Source organism: Salvia miltiorrhiza, chromosome 1 (genome assembly GCF_028751815.1).
Source record: "Salvia miltiorrhiza cultivar Shanhuang (shh) chromosome 1, IMPLAD_Smil_shh, whole genome shotgun sequence".
Lineage (NCBI taxonomy): Eukaryota > Viridiplantae > Streptophyta > Magnoliopsida > Lamiales > Lamiaceae > Salvia > Salvia miltiorrhiza.
The window spans coordinates 16593842-16613037 of record NC_080387.1 but is presented as its reverse complement, the minus strand read 5'-3'; the positions used below and the strand labels follow the sequence as shown (position 1 = coordinate 16613037).

The 19196-nt window shown below is 39.3% G+C and overlaps 3 protein-coding genes across 4 annotated transcripts; 1 reads left to right on the top strand and 2 right to left on the bottom strand.

Moving 5' to 3' along the window:
• The first annotated feature begins 798 nt into the window (after positions 1-798).
• Positions 799-4243, top strand: LOC131006764 (D-xylose-proton symporter-like 3, chloroplastic). The gene is made up of 14 exons (XM_057933894.1): positions 799-1068; positions 1176-1261; positions 1556-1634; positions 1703-1762; positions 1871-1937; positions 2026-2150; positions 2228-2329; positions 2415-2792; positions 2889-2936; positions 3047-3109; positions 3227-3307; positions 3444-3542; positions 3658-3795; positions 3908-4243. The coding sequence occupies exons 1-14, from the start codon at positions 844-846 to the stop codon at positions 4040-4042; spliced, it is 1686 nt and encodes a 561-aa protein (XP_057789877.1). The 5' UTR covers positions 799-843; the 3' UTR covers positions 4043-4243.
• Positions 4244-4755: 512 nt separating this feature from the next.
• On the bottom strand, positions 4756-7797 carry LOC131006763 (uncharacterized). Of its 2 annotated transcripts, XM_057933893.1 has the most exons (4): positions 7468-7797; positions 6979-7377; positions 5531-6805; positions 4756-5340 (listed from the first exon to the last, which is right to left on the bottom strand). In XM_057933893.1, the coding sequence occupies exons 1-4, from the start codon at positions 7574-7576 to the stop codon at positions 5297-5299; spliced, it is 1827 nt and encodes a 608-aa protein (XP_057789876.1). In that variant the 5' UTR covers positions 7577-7797; the 3' UTR covers positions 4756-5296. The 2 variants fall into 2 exon arrangements, with proteins under 2 accessions (XP_057789876.1, XP_057789875.1); XM_057933892.1 differs by having other exon boundaries at positions 5123-6805; positions 7468-7796.
• A 3121-nt stretch (positions 7798-10918) lies between these two features.
• On the bottom strand, positions 10919-14041 carry LOC130986892 (uncharacterized). Its single transcript, XM_057910471.1, has 5 exons — positions 13776-14041; positions 12319-13462; positions 11758-11945; positions 11272-11573; positions 10919-11082 (listed from the first exon to the last, which is right to left on the bottom strand). The coding sequence occupies exons 1-5, from the start codon at positions 14039-14041 to the stop codon at positions 10919-10921; spliced, it is 2064 nt and encodes a 687-aa protein (XP_057766454.1).
• Positions 14042-19196: the final 5155 nt, after the last annotated feature.

Sequence of the window (19196 nt, the reverse complement as noted above, 5' to 3'; positions counted from 1 at the left end):
ATGAGGCGGCGACGGCGGCAGATCTGATCTGTGTTGATCTGATCTGTGATGCACGTATGGCACTTATGGCACTATTAGTGCCATAAGTGCACACTTCCCCCTAGGGTTTAGATGTTCCATTTAGGGTTTAGATGTTCCATTTAAGGTTTAAATGATGTTGTTGTTTCTGTATTTGTGCTGCACGTATGGCACTTATGGCACTATTAGTGCCATAAGTGCCCAAATGACCATTTTACTTAGTTTTATTTTGAATTTTCGTTGGCACTTATGGCACTATTAGTGCCATAAGTGCCAAAATAACTATTTTACTTGGTTTTATTTTGGATTTCCGATGGCACTTATGGCACTATTAGTGCCATAAGTGCCTAACCCGACCCGGCACGCGACCCGCGTGCCTGATCCTACCCAGTCCGCCTCATTAAGGGCAAAAACGTCCAAATCAATAAAAATGGCCAAAATTTGTGTTTTTTCAATATGTGGCCATAAATTGTGTTTTATGCTTCATTTTGGCTACTTCAAAATTTTACTCTAAATAATTATGTGTGGACCGTTGTTGTGATATAATATTATGTAAATAATGAGTTATAAGAATATTAAAGTAATTCATTAAAATAAATATCTAAATAAGAAAATATGATTTATTAAATTAAATTGCGAGGGAATATTAATTTGTTATTCTATATCTAATAAGGGGTACAATGATAAGGTATAAAATGCTATTTTCCCTATTATAAAATCCATATTATTTATTACTAACATCTAACATGACTTTGCTCGATCAAAAAAAAAAAAAAAAAAATTACATATTCAAATGATCGGTTTCTGTTGAAGCGTGGGTGAGAAATGGCTCTAAATTGTGCTCCGCCATTGCTAAACTTGAATCTCAAGCTGTGGAACAAGCACCGACAAGCCCATTTCTGCGTCACCAAGAAATCAAATGACGTAAGTGCCGCTATCAGTAGCAGAAACGCTCTTCTCCCGGGTTCTCACAGCCGCTCAATTTTGGCAAATGATAACGGATTTAGAATGCATTTTTTACGGGCTGCTGCTAGACCCAATTTGACCAAGGTAATACAGAAGGAGATAGTTTTCGTTTACTTGGTTCCTTATAATGGTCAAATGGAGCTGAATTCATCCTGACTTAAAGAGTTTGGATATAATTTGTTTGGTGGAAGGTTGGAGCTTCTTCGGATGAAGCTCAATCGTTGAATTCCGAGACTGCGGAGCAGGAGGACTTTGCTTGGTCTTCTGTTTTGTTACCGTAAGTCTATGTTTTTATTTGGGCTCTTTGGTTTTCGATTTGAAGTTTAACTTGAATATGTCTCTCTTCGCTCTACAGAATAATGGAAAAGGAATGCTAAATAAGTTATTTGCACCTGTTACCAGAAGAAGGCTTTACTCTGTTTTGAAATGATTCATGCGATTTTAAATTATACTATATATAATAATAACTTTACTATGGAGTTTGTAGCATAAAACCTTCTTAACTACAACTTAGAATACTTAATGCATAGTAGCTGAAAACTAATATGTGAGTGTTATACTTCATTGTCAGTTTTGTATTCCCTGCTTTGGGGGGTTTGTTATTTGGCTATGACATCGGCGCTACATCTGGAGCTGCTATTTCACTGACGGTAGCATTCCCACTTTGCACATTCTAAAGCTTGGTGGGTTATGGTTAATTATTATTTTGTTTTTACAGTCACCTGAGCTCAGTGGTATCAACTGGTTCAACCTTTCAGCTATTCAGCTTGGTTTGGTGGTATGCTTTAAGATTATATCTCACTCCTGGTATCTCTTGAGATGCCTTATTTTTCATTGATTCCTGATTCCTTTTTTTTTTTTTTTGGTGTTTGGTTTCCTGATGAAGGTTAGCGGCTCCCTTTATGGTGCTCTTTTTGGTTCGCTCATTGTATATCCCTTGGCTGATTTCCTCGGTATTCTATTTTCTTAGCAACATTATTTTAATAATTTCTCTGAATTTCAAAAGAAAATTTAATAAGTCTTTTAGTTGACTAAATCTAGGAAGGAATAGAGAACTTATCATTGCGGCCCTCCTCTATTTGAGTGGTGGTTTGTTGACCGCCTATTCTCCTGGCCTTGGAGTTCTCTTACTAGGCCGATGCCTGTATGGTCTCGGTATTGGGATGGTGAGCTTTCTAAGGTTTTTTCTTTATCAGTACATGCCAATAATTTTCCATTTGTGAATCAAATTTTTTTTGTGCAGGCAATGCATGGGGCGCCTCTTTATATTGCAGAGACCTGTCCATCTCAGATTCGGGGCACGTTAATATCTCTAAAGGAGCTTTTCATAGTTCTTGGGATATTGGTAAAACCTTTTACCATTACCAATAAATTCTTACAGTGTATATTTTGTACAGAAGCTAAATCATGAAGAATGATCTTCTACACAGTTAGGTTACTTTGTTGGTAGTTTCGAAATCAATGCTGTTGGAGGGTGGCGTTACATGTTTGGATTCAGTGCCCCAATCGCATTGATTATGGGGCTAGGAATGTGGAGTCTCCCTCCATCTCCACGATGGTTGCTTCTTAGGGCTGTTCAAGGTAAAGGGTCCTTGCAAGAATACAAGGAAAAAGCTGTGCTTGCATTGAATAAACTGAGAGGCCGATCAACTGATGATAAAGCATCTGAAAAACAAATTGAAGAAACCATTGTTTCCTTGAAAACTGCATATGCCGGTCAGGATTCAGAAGCAAGTTTCCTCGAGGTTTTTCAGGGCCCAAGTCTGAAAGCCTTCATAATTGGTGGAGGATTGGTCCTTTTTCAGCAGGTTTAATGCCATGCTTCCAGTTACATATCTAAGCTGTTGTCTTAGACTCTTAGTTTAATTTCTCATGGAAACAATGCATACTGTAAAATGTATCAGATTACTGGGCAACCAAGTGTTTTGTACTATGCAGGTCCAATTCTTCAGGTACTCCGATTCTATTAATTTGAATTTCTCTACTATTTTCTCATTCAATCTTCCATATTTATTGATATTTTTTTGAATATTGGTTTATGAAATCTGTCATTTATCCTAAGACTGCTGGATTTTCTGCTGCCGCTGATGCAACAAAACTCTCAGTCGTTGTGGGGATATTTAAGGTACTTGTAAGCAAAATGATTCTCATGAGGAAGCCTTTGTTGATTTGCATTTATCAAATAAAATAAACTTCCCATTGTAGGCAACCTAGTCTAATCAGTGTCGTCTTCTTTTTGCAGTTGCTCATGACTGGAGTAGCTGTCCTGAAGGTTGATGATCTAGGAAGAAGACCCCTGTTAATAGGAGGGGTTGGTGGGCTTGTATGTAACCTGCTGTCATTGTTGATTATGTATTTAATTGGTCATACTTCAAATGGTTTTCAAGCTAACTCTATTTCTAATTGCTAATATCAAGTGAATTATACCTAACTCAAACTCCCTATCACATTCATCATAGGCTTTGTCTCTGCTGCTGCTTTCTGCCTACTACAAGTTCCTAGGAGGGTATCCTCTTGTCGCTGTAGCTGCATTGCTTCTCTATGTCGGTTGCTATCAGGTGATTAGATTACCTATTAAAGTCTTGCATATGAAATGAAAGACACTTAACATTGAAATATGACTGTTTCAACCATATAACAAAACACTAATTTTGTTGTTGATTGGAATCCCAGATATCATTTGGACCTATCAGTTGGCTTATGGTGTCCGAGATCTTCCCTAGTCGGACCAGAGGAAAGGGTATCAGCCTTGCAGTACTTACGAATTTTGGCTCAAACGCTTTAGTAACCTTTGCATTCTCACCATTGAAGGTACTGAGAACACTCCCATCCTTATGTATTTATGTGCATTGCTTTCTGGAATTCAAATTTTGTATGGGAAGAAGAAGATATTTCAAAAAGAATAATGTGTGCAATTCTGCAGGAGTTACTTGGAGCCGAAAATTTGTTTCTTCTATTTGGAGCAATTGCTATCCTCGCGCTTGTGTTTGTTGTAGTCTATGTTCCTGAGACCAAAGGGCTGAGCTTGGAAGAAATTGAATCCAAACTTTCAAAGTGAAATTCTTCAATTTGGCATCTGTGGCTATCATTGCAGGTTTCGATTCCTTGATGTCTATATATAAATGTGAATATATTACTTCCTCTGTTGACATTTCAGACTCGTCACTCTACTCTTTTCTTGAGTAGAACTAAATATTGTGCAAGTGATGTAATGCAACATTTGAAGACATAATAAAATAAGTAAATATCATTTCGTTTAGCAAGTTGTTAGCATTTTAACTGTTCAGGAGGAGAATATGATATTAATGTACAAATTTTGAGTTAGGGAGAATGAACTCTTTGAAAATATCTATAAGAGAAAGGCATACAAAATGAAACTAATGGCAAGGAAATGCAACAATTTTAAATTTACAGTCAACACAGGGAAAAATTATGTGACCATTGAGAAATCTTTTATGATTATGGCTCAAATTTTGAATAGCGGAAGTATTTCTTTTCTTGAATCCGAATCACTACATACTAATTATCAGCAGAATACTAAATATTTAAATTACTATTCCATTTTTTTTAGGCGATTTACTATTCCAATTTCTAATATAGTAAAACCCAAAATAATCTAATATGGAAACACAATAAGATGATAAGTCGATGAGGAACAATGTAGTTGATAGCATACTCTAGTTTATAGCTAGAGTGGTTAATGCCTGAGGTCAAAGTTCTCTGGTACGAGTTCACTGTGGTGCAAACTTTAAATTTAATGTTGCAACTACCAAAAAAAAGATAGCATACTCTCTTATATGCCCCAACTTGAGGGTGTGTCAGTTTATGTATATAAGGAAAGTGTATATTCTGGAATTAGGGAGTTAATAACTTAATATAGATGTGAATTGGTAGGAATAGTTTCCTGATTTCTAATGATTATGTTTCCTTTAAATAAGGAAACATGCAGTGTACTTAAAACTCAGCCCTGTAACTTTCTCAATATATGCCCAAAATAATTTTCTACTTCCTCAAAACTACACTTACCAATATCATTTTTTCTCCAAGTATGGATGAGCTTTTAGCATGCAAAGACATGCATGTTACAAGTATCACATGTCAAGAGATCTAGACTAGCTCCTACTTTTCTCCTTCATCCAAAAAGGCTGAGCTTTTCTGCATTTTCTTTTCAGTATTACAAATTAGTGGGAGTAAGGCTCTAAACCTCAGCCTAAACACAGGCGGGTTAAAACAAAAAATTACACAAAAGCGAAAATGATATACTAAATTTTGCTCTGCTCAGTGGGTTGTTCAACTTGCTGCATATGAACCTTCAGTTGGCTTGGAGAATCTTTCCATGGTTTTCTTCCTCATAAACTGTGATCATCCACATCAATGAACAAGTTATATATTTTTAGCTACTTTAAATTCATAAGAAATTCTTGAAGTATTTTCTGTTTCCCTATGCTAAATCTCAAGGTTATGTGGAGTACCGTAACTGCTGCATATGATATAATATTGACTCTGAACTGCTGTAGTATAAGAATGAAGTAAAACAGTAGATCACCTTCATGAGCATTGGTGGACACTGGGATAAGGGGCGAGTTGTTGGTACTGTCTGTGAAAACTTTGGTAGAACGAACATGGACTGAATTAATGCGGTTCAGTTGAGCATTCCTTGGAATAACTGAAGTGTCAGGAGTAGCAGGAGATGGGCTTGCAGGTTTTTCATGGATTGAAGTAACACGTTTCTGTTGAACGACCGTTGGAGTGTTTGAAGTGTCAAGGGCAGAAAAAGATGGGCTTGCAGTTGCAGATTTATCTGCATGGGTTGAAGCCATGCGGTTCAGTTTAGCAATTGTTTCTACTTCTGAAGAAGCAGGGGCATCAGAAATTGAGCCTGCAGATTTTCCCATTGAGTTGGAGGCCTCCTCCTGCCTGAAAAACGAAGTGACGGCCTCTTTTACCTTATCCACCACACCTGTCTCCCCGGTGCTTTTCCTGGGACTGATGGCCTCTGTTATAGCCTGTGAGAGTGCTCTTTCATCTTCTCCAGGCTCCAGCTTGTTCAAGAAATACTCCTTCACAGAAACTCCTTTGTCGTATGTTTGAGGACTGCCGGTCGCATATTGCTTCAGGGTTCCTGCATTCTCACTCACAATTAGCTGTGCTTTCAGGTTTCCCGCATCCTCACTCATTAGTTTTGCTTTAGCTCCCTGAATCGGTTGTGTTTCCGGAGATGTAACAGCAATGCCAGCAATCTTACTAGCAATCTGGTGGGTTGCATCAGACACGGCAGTGCAGGCCGGAGCCAGTTTGTCGGCGACAGCATGAGTAGTGTTTGTGATCATGTTGGTGTTAATATTGTGGGTTGCATCAGACACGGCAGCACAGGCTGGAGCCAGTTTTTCAGCGACAGCATGAGTAGTGTTTGTGATCACGTTGGTGTTAATGTTGTGGGTTGCATCGGACACAGCAGCGCAGGCTGGAGCCAGTTTGTCGGCGACAGCGTGAGTAGTGTTGGTGATCATGTTGGTGTTAACTTTGTGAGTTGCATCAGACACAGTGGCACAGGCTGGAGCCAGCTTGTTGGCTATAGTTTGAGTCGTGTTGTGAGCTGCATCAGACACAGCAGCACACGCTGGAGCCAGTTTTTCAGCTACAGCGTGAGTCGCGTTTGTAATCACTCCCGTGTTTGGGGTCACAGGTTTATCATTTCTTTGCAATGCTGCTTCGTAATTCATGTTTGGTGCCCTATGACTCGCGGACACGACAGGCTCCGCCCTCGGGTGCTGCCTCGCCGTCTCCTTCAGACAGTCTGGTGCTGCTTCTGACTCATACACTGGATTCAGAAAAGCAAATGATGTTAGGAGTCTAGGGTGAGCATAACCGAACCGAGCAGTTCGGTTAGAAATTCAGAAACGGAATTGAGTTTCGGTTGCTTTCAGTTTCCACGGAAGCGACCGAAACTAAGTCCAAATCAAGATTCAGAAATAGGGTGGATTAATTAGCTACTTGGAGCGCCAAGATATTCTGGATCATAGTCTTGTTCATGATCGTAGTCATCTTCCACCGTAGCGCCCCAAGAAGGGGTAATGTGGTCGTGGTCGTGGCTGTGGCTTTGGCTGTGGCTATGTCCATGGCCATGGCTCAGGCCGCGGTTATGGTCGTGGCTATGTTGGTAGTTGTGGACGTGGCTGTGGTGGTAGTTGTGGTCGTGGTCGTGGTCGTGGAATTCGATGCCGTTCTTGCGGCGGCCGCTGATACTGTGCCTCAGCTTCTTGGCCGTGTCCTTGACCTTAGAGAGAACCGACTTCTTGTTGTCGCCGGAAGTGCAATGGCTGGGGCACACTTCATGATCATGGCATGCTCTACCGCCGGGCGACACATTTGATGACCAGTATGCCTCTTCAACTATATTAATTACATTATTATTTCGTTTCAAGATTCTAAATAAATAAAGGCAAGAGGAATATAAAATTGAAAATGAAAATAAAATACTACCTCTTAGGAGCTGGTCGAAAGTGGGTGACGTTTGAGATTTAGGCGATTTAGGGCTGCTTTCTGATAATTTCTTTCTCCTCTCAAGTTGAGCCATTCTTGTGTTTTTCATGTGTTGATTTCGCGAATGCAAAGCAACGAGGAATATATAAGAGCGCGCGCAGCCACCTTTTTTTAAGCCATGTTTCTCGGCTTCTTCAATGGACTACAATCTAAAACTATATTCTGCCTTTGGCTTTCCAAATATGTGACTCCATACAATTGTGGAGTACTTTATTTAGTAACTTGACTTGGTCCTACTCTACAATGACTCTCCTGCTTCATTACTTTTTTTATAACCATTCTCTCAAATTAAATTTCGTATGCAATCATAGTTTTGTTGATTTCAAGGGTTTTAGTTTCTGTTTTTCCCTAATTGGAAACTGGATTAAATATCTATTCTGTTTTTCTTTATGTATCCTTTGAAGCTAATACATATGATAAGTCAACATATAGTCAACTGAATTATTTATGGTGATTTGAATTTTTAAAAAGTTGAAAATTGATTTTTAATGTGGTACTCCCTTCGTCCCAATAGTAATGTCTCATAGCTTTTGGGCACAGAGATTAAGAAATGTGTAAAAAGTAGATAAAACGAGTTGATGAAAATTATTTAAATATTAGGTATAGAGAGAGAATAAATTGTAAAAAAGGGAATGAGATATTTGTATTGAGATGTCTCATTAAGGAAAGTGGGACATTACTATTGGGATAGAGGGAGTATTAAATTTCATTTAGTAAGTATATAATAGGTATGCATTATACCCTGCTCCCTAAAAAATAGTCTAGTTGATGGAATGGGTGTGGCATAATTAGGAGTTCATATACTTGAATGAATTTTAGATTAAAACTAAAGGCAAGCAAATCCGAAGCGAAAATGCTAAATCGAATCAAATCGAACCCGTCCGAATAATTGTTATTAATAAATATATTTTTTCAAATATTTAAATCAACTAGGGCTTATGTTATTTCCACATTCAGATTTAACCTGCGCCAGTTTTCTCTGCTGAAATAGAAATTTTACTAAAAGCAAAAAGAAAAGTACCAAGAAAAATCCAAAAAACCCCTTGTGAGCACAGGCGCAAACTATGGGCCGGACCTCAAAAAATAAGAGAGTCCGTCAAAAGAGAAGAAACAACCAAAGAAAGCAGAGGTACAACAGAAATGAAAGACAAACAAAGGCCACAGATAGAGCTGGCAAAAATTGACCCGGCCCGCCCGTGTTTTGGGCTAGTTGGGCTGTACAAAATATAGGCCCGAAAAAACCCGGGCCTAAAAAGCCCGCCCAATGAGCCCGCCGGGCTAATCGGGCCCAGAGCTAAAAAGGCCGTGGTTTTCGGGCTAAAAAGTCCGCCCGGTTAATTTTAATATTTTATTTTTATTAATTACTATTATTCTATTTATACTTAAGTTTTTATTTGAAAGTGGAAGAGTTTCAATATATATATAGGTGTATTACCCATTTTAGTTGGAAGAGAGAAAATTATATTCTCTTTTCAATATCTTTTATTTTAATTAATGTTTAGAGTAGTTGTACCATTTCATAGAAAAGAAAAAGAAAAACTTAAAATATATGTATGCAGAAATATATATGTATATGTTAGAATTGTTGGAACCAATTGTTAGGAAACATAAAATGAAAATAGTAAAATAATGCAATTGTTGGGAATAATTTCTAGTTATATAAAAGAAATGTTGTAATTAATGTGATATGAGTTATTGATTGTAGTAGACTAATACTCCCGCCGTCCCAAACGAAATGTCCTGTTTTTCATTTTGGGCTGTCCCAAACGAAATGTCCTGTTTCTTTTTTTGGCAATACACTCTCTCTCTATACTTAATATTTAAATAATTTCCACCAACCCACTTTATCTACTTTATACACATTTATTAATCTCCGTGCCGAAAAGAAATAGAACATTTCATTTGGGACGGAGGGAGTATGATTTTATATTTCTATATTGTTTATAATTATTATTTAGATTTATCTTAGTTTATTTAATTTTGTGTAAAAATAAAAATAGAATTTAGTGGAAAAAAAATTATTGGGCGGGTTTGGCCCGACCGCCCGATAGCTCGGTCGAGGCTGGGTTGGGCTTGAAAATTGGCAGCCCGGTCGAATTCGGGCCGGGCCGGGCCGACCCGGTCAATCTCAAAATATCGCTGGGCCGGGCCAGGTTGGCCCGGCCCGCCCGTTTGCCAGCTCTAGCCGCAGACCACGAGAACGAAAAATAAAAAAACACCGAAAACCAAACGCCCACAACCTAAACCACCGAAAGACTCCATCAGCACAGGAACGGACGAAAACACCAACCACCTACAAAGCCAAAATCAGAAGACCAGACGAAGACGAAAGAGAATCAACAACAAACCCAGGAGAAAAACAAGCCCAGGGGAAGAACAACCCTCCCCCCCACAAAGTTTTAGATAATCCTCAGGCAGCAACCACAACACCAGTGACAGACACAAGTGAAACACCCGCCAAACAACACACAGACCAACCAAGTCAACCAAGATATTTCCCAAAGAGTGTTCAAAGCTAAGGTTTTAAGAAGCAATAGCAACATGATACCATGTCAACCGATCAGACTCAATTCTCCGCTAGGAGTGAATTCCCCAATGCAAGTGCCTTTACAGTCGAAACTCATTCTTCAAAACAACTGCTCTTAACAGAAGGCCCAAGGTCACGAGATCAACACTTTTGGAGGAGTTCCAAAATATTCCCGCGTGGTTTCCCTTGCTCATAATGAAGGTAACATCAATTCAAATTAAAAGTTCAATTTATGAACAACCAAACATCAGAGGAGCAGAAACCCAGAGCAAACATTCAAACAAACCAGAGAAAGACATTAGGCATATGCAATGAAACCCCCCTCCCCCCCCGGTATCTACCGGACAAATCACGGCCAAAAATTGCTTATCAAGCTGTTGCAACCAAAACATTAAACCAATCACACTTCCAGGAAAAGTAAGTATCAAGAGGAAACAAGGAAACAACCAAAGCCAACCCATCACCAGAAACAACAAGTGAATAATCAACAAAATGTGTGGTGCCCAGAGGAGTAATCTAAAACCAAGAAGAGAGGATCGAACACCCCACCCAAAGACAAAACCCTCCCAAAGAAGAAACAAGTACATAACACAAAACAACAAGAAAATGAGAAAGAGAACATCCCTGAAAAATGGACCGCCCAAGCAAGGTCTCTGAAGCTTCAGCCAAGGCAACGCCCCATTAAACCACCATACGCACGAAAAAAAGGTTTAACCGCATCTGCATGAAGAAGAGAGCAAATCTCCGGGATGGCAAAAGGCCACCACCCCTCAACATCCAGCTTAGAAGCAAGGAAATCAGCAACCTGATTTCCCTCACGATAAATATAAGAGATACGCACAGCAGGCCAGGAGATCGAATGCTTCAAGCGTAGCCAACGAGCTTTAAACTTCCAAGGACTTTATGAGCCCTGCTATTAACAAGCTCAACAATGAAAGTGGAATCAGTTTCAATCCAGATATGTGACCAGCCAAAAAACAAAGCTCTTTCAAGAGCCACGACCAACCTAAAAAACTCTGCCTCAAAAGCTTGTCATTGCATAGCGGCAAAATGAAAATAACCAAGAACTTGGAATGAGTCATCACGAGCCACCCCCCTGCAGTTAATATGTCCGTGTCTGGCCGAGCCATCGATGTTAAACTTAATCTAAGGATAAGAAGGGGCTATCCACCGAACATTAAGGAACGAGAGAGGACGACGAGGATTGCTCGGAATACCTAGACCATGCAGAAGAAGAAGATCTGCAACCGTATTGGCCATTAGACCGAACTGAAAAGAGTCAACCGACTCCCGAATGAAGATCTTGATCATCTTGACAATGCCGACCACCGTTGGACTAATATCGTCAAAAATCGTGCGATTACGCATATGCCAGAGCCCCCAAATTGCAGAGATGAAAGCGACTTTCCAAAGACCTTTTAACTGAGGGCTTCCCTCGTGATCAATGGCTGACAAAACGAGGCTTCCAGAGTCAGTAACCCCAGTCCCAATGAAACCAGTCTTTGATACGACGCCAAACCTGCTGAGAAAAGGGATAAAACCAGAAAAGGTGATCAAGGTCCTCCAAAGCATTACGACAAAGGGGACAGCAGCCCGGACCAATAAAACCATGTCTCTGAATAGTATCATGAGTAGCCAGACGTCTGTGAGTAACTCTCCAAGTAGTAATGAACCGCCGTGTAGGAATCTGAGAAGACCATAACCAGGAACCCCAATTCACCTCCAGTAAAGTGGGAGTGAGAAATCTACGGGCCGCCTTAGCCGTGAGCTGGCCGAAATCCTCATGAACCCAGGCACGAGAATCATGCAAGCCAGAAAAGGGAGTGGAGATGATATCAAAGACAATGTGAGGATGAGCCTCGATAAAATCCAACGTGAAGTGCCAGATACCCTGAGAAAGATAATCCGCAATCATGTGCTGATGAAAAAAAGGATGTAAGAAATGTGGAATGTTCAGACGATCCACAATCCTATACCCTAACCAGTTGTCAGTCCAAAAATGAATAGTCGAACCATCACCAATAAAGCAGAAGGAATCCCTAGAAAGAAGCTGGATGGAATCACGCACGGCCAGCCAAACCGACGAAGAGAACCGTTTGGAAGTATGATCAACGCAATCTGTGAGATATCGGCGGCGAAAGAGCCGATGCCCAAGGGAATGAGAAGTCATGATCTGCCACCCAAGCCTAAGCATAAAGCTGTCATTAATTAAGGAGGGAGAAATGTATGACCCCAAGACCCCCTTGCCGCTTTGGTAAACAAACTTTGTCCCAAGCCACAGAATTATGAGGAACAGACCTAATACTCCCAGTCCAAATGAAATTCCGACAAGTCGTGTCAAGCTCTCGAAGAAGACGAGCCGGCCAATGATAGACCATCATACTGTGAATAGCAGAACTATGAACCACCGAGGAGACCAGGCAAATGCGGCCAGCCATGGAAAGCTGCATGCCTTTCCAACGAGAGAACGTGGAGAGAATACGATCTCTAAGGCCAGAGAGGTGATGAGCCGAGGCACGACCGGCGAAAATAGGAACCCCTAGATAAATAAAAGGAAGGGAGGCAGGGCGAAAGCCAAGAGCTCTTTGGATGCGACGTCTAAGCTGAACAGGAACGCCCTTGCCAAAAAAGATGGAAGACTTCTCTCGATTACAAAGCTGCCCAGAAACTCCATCGTATATCTCCAGGATGGACTCAATCATGATAGCATTGGCTTTAGAAGCTTGGTAGAAAATGAGCACGTCATCCGCATAGAGCAGATATGAGGGAAAGTCCAGAGTCCGGGAAAACCACATCCGAGAGAGAAAACCATCGTCCGCTTCAGAGGAAAATAGCCGGCCAAGAACCTCCTCCGCGATGCCAAATAAAATAGGAGATAAAGCATCACCCTGACGGACACCTCTAGAGCAAGCAAAATACCTGTGGAGAGAGCCATTGAAAGCGACAGAAATACGGGCAAAGTCGAAAATCACTTTGATCCAATCACAGAAGCAGGTCGAAAAACCAAAACAAGATAAGATATCCAAAATAAAAGACCAGCTAATCGTATAAAAAGCTTTCAGAATGTCAACTTTAATGGCCATGTTACGTCCTTTGAGATAATGTTCCATGCAGTTAACCCCCTCAGAGGCAAGCCGAATGCACTCGTGAATAGATCCCCTGGAGATAAACCCAAATTTGTGCGGATGAACAATATCAGCAGCCACAATATTAAGCCGACACGCCAAAATTTTAGTAACAATCTTAAAAAAGAAGTTACTAACCACAATAGGCCGATAGTCTGAAACCCTAGAAGCATCTTGCTTCTTATGGATCAAGATCAGCAGGCTCGAATTAAGGCCCTTCGGAAGATACCCATGAGTAAAAAATCTACGGATCGCCATAGAAACGTCATCACGGATGATATCCCTGGCAGAATGAAAGAAAGTGCCATTAAAACCATCTGGCCCCGGAGCACTGTGTTGCGGTCCAAAGAAAAAATAGTAGCCTTAATCTCCTCATCAGAAGGAAGGCTAGTGAGAAGAGAAGCTTGAGAAGAAGTGACCACATGAGAGATATAGCTGCCAATCCAAGAGTTGTCAGAGGGAACAGAAGTCGGAGCAGCAAAGAGTGCCTAATAAAACTCAAGCACATGCTGCACCATCCTGTCACCATCTGTCACAATGTCCTCATCAATCAACAAGTGAGGGATGGACTGCTTCGAACGATGAGCCTTTTTTACCATATTATGATAGAAATGAGTGTTGCGATCTCTGTCATTGAGCCAAGAGACACAACTCTGTTGTCGAGCCAAGGAAGCTTGGCCTCGATCGAAATCTCATTGTCAAAACTCTCCTCAGAATAGCCCGAAACCGCAATGTCTTCCTGAAGGGCCCCAAGATCAGCATAAAGAGAGGCAAGACCCTCATTAAAGTTACCAAAAACATTTTTATTCCAAGTCCGAAGATCGGAACGAAGTCTCTTGAGCTTCCTCATCACACGCACCATAGGACACCGAAAATCACAAGTAACATCCCAAGAGTAGGGTTGTAAACGAATCGAATAGTGTCGAATATCGTGATTTTATATTCGTATTTGAATACTAACCGAATCGAATCGAATCGAATACGTATATTTCGAATCGAATATTTACCGAATACGAATATCAAAATTCGAATATCGAATCGAATATGAATTATTTGATTAGTTTACAATCGCAATGAAAAACTATGACTTGTGGTTAGTGCTGCCAAGGGCCGCCCGGAACCGGCGGTTCGACCCTGAACCGGCCCGCCGGTCAACAGTTCCGGCCCGGACCGTTGACCGACGGGCCGGTTCAGGGCCGAACCGCCAGTTATCCGGGCCGGTTAAGGTTCACATTTCCCCCAACCCTGAACCGCCGGTTCCGGCGCGGGGGCCGAGGAGAGAGCAGGGGCGCAGGGGGCAGGCGGGTCGCAGGCAGGCTGCCAGGCGCAGCCGCGCAGGCAGCAGCTGGGGGGAGGGCAGCGTGAGTGGGCAGCTAGGCGCCTAGGCCTTTTGACCGGCCATCTCTCTCTCTCTCAATTTCAAACTTTAGTTTCAATTTCAAATGCAAATGTTTTGTTTTATTTTTTATTTTATTTTTTCAAATTTTCAACATTATAATTATACTTTTCCCCACACAATTTTGTCTAATTCACATTTTCCCCCACCCAATTTTATCTATAAATACCCCCCTTCTTCCACCTTCAAAATTACTCCATTGTATTAACAATTCTACACTCTCCTCTCTTCTACTTCTAATTCTCATCCATTCTTTATGTGCTATTGCTCTTGCTCTATAATTCTTTAGCTATTCTCTTGCTTATTCAATTGCTTTACTTTATTATTCTTGCTTTACATTATATTACTACTAGTACTACTATTAAGTACTAAATACTATACTATACTATATATTTCAATTACACTATCACTACACTCACTTGCTCCTTTAATTTATTGTTCTTGCTTTACATTATATTATTACTAGTACTACAATTAAGTACTAAATACTATACTATATATTTCAATTACACTATCACTACACTCACTTGCTCCTTTAATTTATTGCTCTTGCTTTACATTATATTACTACTAGTACTACTATTAAGAACTAAATACTATACTAACTATACTATATTATATATTTCAATTACACTATCACTACACTCACTTGCTCATTTACTTTATTGTTCTTGCTTATTATTCTCTAACCTCTATTATCTATATTCTCTTCTCTACTTGTTTATTTGTTATCATGTCTCATGGTCGTGGTAACCGTGGCAAGTCTATCAATGTCGACCACGAAGAAGATATTGATAGCACTCCCACTTCTCACGAGTTTACTCAAAATGTTCAAGTTCCATCATCATCCTCTAGGAGAAGGGTGAAAATTCCAGTTGAACGAGGACCATTCGGCGCACGCCGGGAGGCTGCCGATGAAGCATATGCTAGACAACTTTAAGAAGCGGAGGATGAAGAATATGCACGTAGAATTCGACAACAAGAGGCGGAGGAGGAAGCCGAGCAAGCACGTCACAACGTTGAGGAAGAAATCTCTCCCACTAGAGGTAAGGGTAAGGGTAAGAGTAAAGCACTTTCTTCTAACATTTTCATAAAACATTTTAGGAGGGAACCCGCTCCACCACATCCAAATGATGCTCCAAATGCTCCCGGGAGGTTCATTGCCTATTGCAACTATTACAACGCTACTTATCAATGGAAAGCGGGAGGGGGTTATGGCACCCTCATAAGGCACATGGAGAAGCAACACACTGTCGAGTTTGGAATCCATACAACTCAAACTCAGCTACATCCCGAAGCTTTCGAACAACAAGGTAATGAACAAGGTAATATTTTATGGAAATATGACCAACAAAATGCTCGAGATTACATGGCTCGTTATGTTTCAATGGAGCATTTGCCTTTTATGCATGCCGATAAATTTACTTTTGAACATACTATGAAAAATGTTTATAATCCAGCCGCCAAAAAAATTGGTCGAACTTCTATGTGCAAAAATATTAGGCGACAAGCCGAAGAAAGAAAACGTGATTTACGAAAACATTTTAAGAATTTAAATCAAAATTTTTCTATATGTTCCGACATATGGAGTGATTCTTTCCAAAGATATTCTTATATGGGTATTACTTGTCATTGGGTTGACGAATGTTGGTTAATTCAAAAACGTTTAATTGCATTTAGAGATTTCAATGAAACACATAATGCTACTAATATTGCTCAATTGATTGTTTCTATGTTAAATGAGTATCGCATTTTAAACAAGATATTTTCGGTTGGATTTGATAATGCATCCGCCAACACCGCCTCCATTCCCGAGTTAGTTGCCGCGTGCGCACCCTCTTTTGAAGGTAGGTATTTTCATGCTCGTTGTATTTGTCATATTTTAAATAGATGTGTACAAGATGCTTATACTCTTATTAATAATGTTGTTGATCCCATTAGACAAGCCGTTAATATGTTGCATAGAAAAGCCGCTATTGGCAAAAAATGGCAAAAATATTGTCGTCACAAAAAAATTCGATATACAAATTTTGTTAAAGATATTTCTACACGTTGGAATTCAACATTTGGCATGCTTGCATCTACCATGGAACATGTTGAGCATTTATGTGATTTTTTTAGAGCAACTCCCGAGGCTAACTTGCTTTTATTGCCCTCTTATTGGAAACAATGTGGTAGTTTATTTCAACTTTTAAAGGTTTTTCAAAATGCTACCACGGATTTATCCGGTGTTTATTATTGTACTAGTATTAAAGTTTTAGAACATTGCATGTTTATTGGTATTGCTTTAAATGATTGTTATAAAAAAAACGATTTGAAGGATGTATCATATCAAATGATCATTAAGTGGCTTAAATATTTTCTTGAAATTCCCGATGTTTTTTTAATTGCTAAGATTTTAGATCCTTCAATGAAAATTGATGGTGTTTATCGTTTATTAGAAATTTATTATGGTACCTTTAGAGAAATCTATGAGTCAAGATTAGGAAACAATGAAATGCTAGAATGGTACCTTCCCAACTTTGATGATATTAAACATAGAATAGATAACACACTTAGAACTTTGTTTAATGACTACGAACAAAAATATATGCTTGCAAACCCCTCATACTCTTCAAGTGGCACTGCTAGTTCACAAGGTCAATATGGCTCCTCCACCTTAGGAAGTAGTTTTGATCAAAACGAATGGGCTCAAGCCGCTTATTCATTTATGAATACACAAAGGAGCTATACTACTAACGAGCTAGATATATATTTGTCTAGTACATTTGCTCTCAAAAGTGTAGGTGGTATACAATTTGACGTCTTGAGATGGTGGTCCACGCACGAGAGGGAATATCCCATACTCGCCACCATGGCCAAGGAGTTATTCGCGATCCCGGCCTCCACGGTCTCCGTCGAGCAAGCATTTAGCGTTGGTGGGCTTGTCTTGGACGAAAGAAGAAGCACCATGGATCCTCAAAACATGGAGGCCACCATGTTGCTTGATGATTGGTCCAAAGCCGAGTTGCGACAACAAGAGAATGAATGGGAAAGCCGACGAGAGCCCAAACGATGAATTCACCGAGTCCGAACGATCCGAGCCCGGCGAGGACTACGATTAGGTAAGTTAAGGTAAAAGAACTACGTGGGCTTTGATTCTTCATTATTCAATGAAGATACGTAGGCCACTCAATTTTAATATTTATATTAAAATTGAGCTCAAACCCTTAATTTTTTTATTTTTTTCCCCCTGTTAGACAACTCTCTTTCGGAATTTATTGTAAACTTGTAATGAATTAGTTATTTAGTTAGTGTTAGTTTGTTTACTTATTCAATTTTGAAGATTGTAATTTGTATCCATATAATATTTTTTGTATACATATAATAAATTCAATTTTTATGCATTATTTTGATTGTCAATGTGTTAGAATTATTGTACTTTTATTGTATTTCAATTTTCAACACAAGTCATTTAATAATAAAAAAAAGCACAAGCATTACTTAAGAATTAAGATGACATAACAAAATATTATGTTAAAAATATATTAATTGTCATGTTTATAAAATATAAATTTTCAACAAATCATTTAATTTAAAAATATGACATAAAAAATATTACATGTTTATATTTTCGATTTCAACACATGTTTATATTTTATATTGTAAGTTGAATTAAAATTTTGAAATTTCATCACAAATCATTTAATTTCATAAAATATACATTTTCAACACAAGTCATTTAATTTAAAAATATGACATAAAAACTATTACTACATGTTTATATTTTCGATTGGGCAAATTGCATGAAAATACCTCACTTTATACCAAAATCTGGTTTTTTGACAATCTTTTCAATTGTAGCAAAAATTTGAACTACCTTTCAATTTGTTGCAATTGACTTCCGGAGTAATTTTCCGGCCAACTTAATGCTGATGTGGATTCCCGTAAAATTGATGTGGCACGCCTCGCCGGCTAATCAAATGAAAAATTGCATGAAAATACCTCACTTTATACCAAAATCTGGTTTTTTGACAATCTTTTCAATTGTAGCAAAAATTTGAACTACCTTTCAATTTGTTGCAATTGACTTCCGGAGTAATTTTTCGGCCAACTTAATGCTGATGTGGATTCCCATAAATTTTCTAAAGAAAAAAAAAACATATGAATTAAATAAAACTAGATTATTAGCAACAAATTCTGGCTGCCACCTTGTCAATTCCGGCTGCCACGGTGTAATTTCCGGCGCCAGCGTAAGAAAAAACCGGTGATAGGAGAAAAACGAGACAAAATAAAAGGTTATGTATTTAGGGGCCACACCTTCGAAAATGGGAGCAAAAACCAATTCCGAGTAAACGTTATGAATTTACAGGCAATTACCCCTAAATAAAAGTATATTTTAAAGAGTACAAGATACTTGATGTGGGTGTTTTTGTACATGATGAGAAGTAGCGCCTCTTGATCACTAAATTATTAGCAACAAATTACTGCAACTAACACGGTGCAATTGTAGCACAAATTGGTAACCAAGTATCGTATCCACAGGGACTGACACAACGAAACTACTTTAACTATCTCCTAAACAAACTTAAGTAGTAGACAGGCAACAGAACGTAGAGATTGGTTGACTTAAACTAAAACG